We start from the raw sequence: 4,663 nt of genomic DNA, 5'->3' as shown, positions 1-4,663 counted from the left end.
GAGGACTGGCTGTGGATGCTCATGTTTTAGTGCCACTGACGGCGGTAGACGTCCAATACGTTTCGACCGGCAGGGTCGCCCTTCCCACTCCAAATGAATAGGACTTCTAGCGCCGTCAATGGCAGAAAAAGAGTTAAATGAGTATGAGTGCCCTGTAAGGGTTTAAATAAATATAATAAATAACGCCTTTATTGTGTAAAGGGACCATGAGGGGCGTGGCGGATTTACGGGAATGTGTTGGTGACATCATCGGTGTGCCGGCCGCTCATTGGCGGAGAGCAGCGAGGGCACGAGCGAGAGGAGAGCAAAAAGACGAACAACCGTCTGACTTTCACGGACCTACGGAAAACAACAAGTCGGCTTTTCGACTCTTCTGCTTCAGCAACTCGCCGAGCTCAAGTTGCACAACTTTTTTTTTGTCTTGGGATAGCAACATGTCACCTTTTGGAAGTTCGGCGAAGTTTTTGGTTTTCGTCCTGGTGGCACTTTTGGCCACTTTTTGCTCACAGGTCGCCTCCGAGTCGGTAAGTGGTCGGTGTCCCAAACTCTCGACACCTTTTTGGCGCGTCTTCGTCCTCGACGACTGGCCCGAGAAACTTCACCCAACCGCGACAAACTTTTCCCCCCGGCTAACTGCTAGCATGCTAACCTTCTGACGAAAACAAGCTATCTAACTAAGTAACTTGCCTAACCTGACTTGGTAAACTTAGCCGTCGTCGTGTCGAGGGACTTTTGCTCAAGTCAATTTTACAACTTTTTGCTCGTTCCGACATGTTTCTTTGGACGTGCGCGTGCCCGCTTTTGCTATTATTGTGGAAGGGGCCCCGAGGGGGTTGCGGGCTGGGTCCGACTCAATTCTGTAACTCCTTCAGTGCCATTGTTGACGATGATAGACGTCCAATCATAGAGTTCTTTTCATCCTTCTTTAATGAGTTTATCACCAGTAGATGCCCAATCCATAATGTAGTGGGAGGGTGGCAGCGAGTCAACACATGTCCTCCCACTTCAAACGGATTAGACGTATAGCGCCGTCAGTGGCAGCCAGCAAGTTTAAAAAAAAAATCTGATATTCCTCAGGTCAAAATACAACCTCCCACCAATGGGTTTATCACTGGTTGACGTTCAATCCATTTGAAGCACTTCGAATTGATTGGACGTGTATTAACGTCAATGGAACACAATTAGTAAATAGCAGATGCTTTGACATTGATAAAATAATAAGTTGAGAATTAAGGTAGTCATGACTTTATTTGAATGTCTATACATGGACTTTAAGGGGCGGCCATGTTTGGTGGAGTAGATGAAAGATCTTCATGGTTCTGCTGTGAATTGAACTGAGTATGTCGCTAGTAGACGTCCAATTCATTTGAAGTGGGAAGTCGGCAGCGAACGAAACTCCCGTTTCAAATGGATTAGACATCTTGCGCAGTCAATGACAGCCAGTCAGTTTCATCACTCTCCTGTTGTTGTACTGTGTGCAAAATGGCAGTTGACGTTTGTTTGGGAGTGTTTCCATTAACTGTGTGCGTCACTTTGTTTGAGAATGAAGGAGCGTTAGTGTTGGTGGCCACCTGTGTGTTATAGTCGGGTGTTTATCAGGGTTTCCTCATAGCTTCTGCATCTCGTCTCGTCTGTAATAAAACATTGTGCAAGACGGAATAACAGCAAAGTTCGCAGTAGGTCAAATGGTGGGACGGATATGCTATTGTTGGTCAGCTACCTAAAAGGAAAGGAAGGGAAAAGAAGACCGATGTGGCTGTGAAGGGAGGGAGATGCGTGTTTGTTGCTCTCTCCAAGCGGCCGTCTATCTGTTCCTACCCCTTTCCAGGTTTTTTTTTTTTTTTTTTGGTGGGGGGTGTGACTCGTCTTTCTTGTTCCTTCCTGTGGAATGTGACCTCCGTTGACCTTGAGCGGCCCTCCAGGGAATTTTGCACACTTGGAAGAGTCTCAATGGACCTGCGCGGAGCCTCTCAATGGACCCGGAACACTTTCCCGAGGGGCACCCCCCTCACCCACGCACAAAGAACACCGACCTCGTCAGAATGACTACGACTTTCGACTCGTACAACGGACACTATTGAGCTTGATAAATTGTGCCTTAAGAGCTTGTTTTCACCTGTGTCGTCAACATTCGGTCATGTGGCCGCTTTACCTCTCTGTGGAAGAGGTGGAAGGAGGCGGGGCTCGCCCGCACACAATGCGGTGTTATATTACACGAGGTCACGTCAAAGAATCATGGCACGGCTATAGTTCTGCGATTAATAGCTCTGCACCGATACCATTTTTTCCAGCTTCTGATTCTGATACACATGGCTGTGTAGTATGATCCGATACTGTACTGATGCTGCGGTTTTTTGTTGTTGTTGTTTTCTTTAAAAAATATAAACACATTTTTTATTTTAATACTAAATTATTGCATTCTTGCATCAATGTTAAGTCATTGGTGTCAGAACCTGTTTAACTTGGTCAGTGCTATTGACCTCGCTAGTGATAAACTCATTTCAATTTACAGCAGAAGGATGATTGGAAATCACATAATTGGACGTCTACAACACCAGGCAAAAATTACAGAATCACCAGTCTCGGAGCATGTTTATGCAGTGCACAAAACTAAAGTCATTCTAAATGGCAACTTTCTGGCTCTAAGAAACACTAAAAGAAATCTAGAAAAACACGTGGTAGTCTGTAACAGTTACTTTTTTAGACCAAGCTAAAGGAAAACATTATGGAATCAATTTTAAAGATAAAACTATACAATCACCTCATAATTTTTTTAATTATCAAACTTCTTAAAGTAAATCATCATGCAGTTTTGCGAAAAATGTTAGTTGTTCACAGTCAGCTGTCTCTCCGACACCAGCTATTCCATAATTTTTGCCAAGGCTTGTATCATTGTCTTGAAATGTCTGATACTCCACGACGTGTCCGTTGGGCTAGAATCGGGCTGAAATCGTGTAGTCTGGGTCATGCATAAGGATGACACTGTGCAGGCGAGCAAAATGCGCACTAATGATCGGCGGCCAATGTGCCAGCAGGTGCGTGAGACCGAGACATGGATGCCGCCGAAGGACGTCCACGCCATTTCCTCTGCGAGCGAGCACAGCGAGTCATCGGGAGACTTCGGCTTCGCAGATGACCAAGACGAAGAAGAGGAGGACGACGACGATGACTACGATGATGATGACTATTTCTACTATGACGATGACGAAGACAATGAATATGAGGTGTCGGGGTCTGGCCACGGTGCAGGTCGGTGGACGTTAGTACAGCGACGCAAAAAAATTGAAGCGTGAACTCAATGTTGTTGTTTTTTCCTGTTTTGACCCACAGGAAGCGAGCCCTCTTCTCCGGGACGTGAAGTGACATCGCCCCCTCAGGTGAGCTGTGCGGCTTTTTTCCCAGGTTGGCTTGTCATTGGCCTTGGCAACAAAAGCGAGTGACAAAGATTACGTCTGCTCAATCAGGGTCCCGACATGGACAACAAGATCCCAGAGTGGGCCGGCCCGTCTCCATCTGCCACGGACGACCAAGACGAGTCGTACGCGGTGCAAAACGGCAACGAGATTCGACGACCGCCGTCCCGTGCAGGTGCAGAGCCCCCGTCCAACGTGCTAATGTCTCATGCTGCCGCCGGACGCGACGACAGCCCGGCCAGGACTGAGGTCCTCGCGGGTGAGTAAAGGTGTGATGCGCTTTTCTTTTGCCATGCGTGGGTCTGACATGGTGACTTTTCTTTGACAGCTCTCATCTGCGGAGGCGGCGTGGGCCTGACGTTGGCCGTTCTGCTGGTTCTTTTGCTGCTGCACCGCATGAAGAAGAAAGACGAAGGGAGCTACGAGCTAGGCAAAAAACCCATTTACACTAAGGCCCCCAGCGCCGAGATCTATGCCTAAACCTAACCCCTTTCTCCCTCCCTCGCTCCCCTTATTTATTCACTACACACAAACTAAGCTAATGTTAGCGGCGTGACGCCGACTTGAATATAGTTTTTATTTTTGTATTGCTGACGTTGCCTCGGAGATGATGACACGTTGTCTCCCGTTCAAATGTAAAGCATTTTTTTCCTTCCGATTCCCATTGTGGAATTGTCATGACGAAAACGGACTTTAATCTCTACACGCGACACAAATACACTACGCACACTTTGCCAGCGTTAAGGGAGAGCAATTTGACATTACCTGGCGCACTTTTGCTCATGCTACTAGTTAGCATGCTAATGCTAAGGGCGGGTTCAGCTGGCTAGCTGCTTGGCCGTAACAAATGGCACCACCAAACGGGAAGTGTGGGGGCTTGTAAGTGTCCATGTGAAGACTGAAGATGGGTGACCTTTTTCAGCCCCATCCATTTCCTCTCACTACCCTCGCTAGTTTGTGATGGGGCAGGCGACACGGTACTTTTTTTCTTCCACTTTGTTTTTGTAGACTTGTGGGAACTATCGGCACGTGCGGACGCGTCAACCAAATATTTCCAATTGCTTGTCGTCGGGTGGAAAAAGTCACAGCTGTCGTTTTATTTTGTTTTGTTTTTCATACTCTTTCAACTTGGACCTCCATTTTTGTTGACTCGATGCTCAAGGTCAGAGGTTGTGTGTCTATTGTGGAAACAAATTGTGCACAAAATGCAATCTTCACTACTTCAAATAAACATGCTGTTTTTAACATGA

At 46.9% G+C, this 4,663-nt stretch overlaps 1 protein-coding gene across 2 annotated transcripts; it reads left to right on the top strand.

Annotated features, from left to right (window-relative positions):
* The first annotated feature begins 205 nt into the window (after positions 1-205).
* On the top strand, positions 206-4,663 carry sdc4 (syndecan 4). Of its 2 annotated transcripts, none has more exons than XM_057845968.1 (5): positions 206-524; positions 3,036-3,249; positions 3,331-3,377; positions 3,465-3,672; positions 3,742-4,663. In XM_057845968.1, exons 1-5 carry the CDS (start codon positions 207-209, stop codon positions 3,891-3,893), a joined length of 939 nt encoding a protein of 312 aa, XP_057701951.1. In that variant the 5' UTR covers position 206; the 3' UTR covers positions 3,894-4,663. The 2 variants fall into 2 exon arrangements, with proteins under 2 accessions (XP_057701951.1, XP_057701949.1); XM_057845966.1 differs by having other exon boundaries at positions 3,033-3,249.

Source organism: Corythoichthys intestinalis, chromosome 9 (assembly GCF_030265065.1).
Source record: "Corythoichthys intestinalis isolate RoL2023-P3 chromosome 9, ASM3026506v1, whole genome shotgun sequence".
NCBI lineage: Eukaryota > Metazoa > Chordata > Actinopteri > Syngnathiformes > Syngnathidae > Corythoichthys > Corythoichthys intestinalis.
Note: the sequence above shows the minus strand (reverse complement) of the source record. Positions and strands in the feature narration are given on the sequence as shown.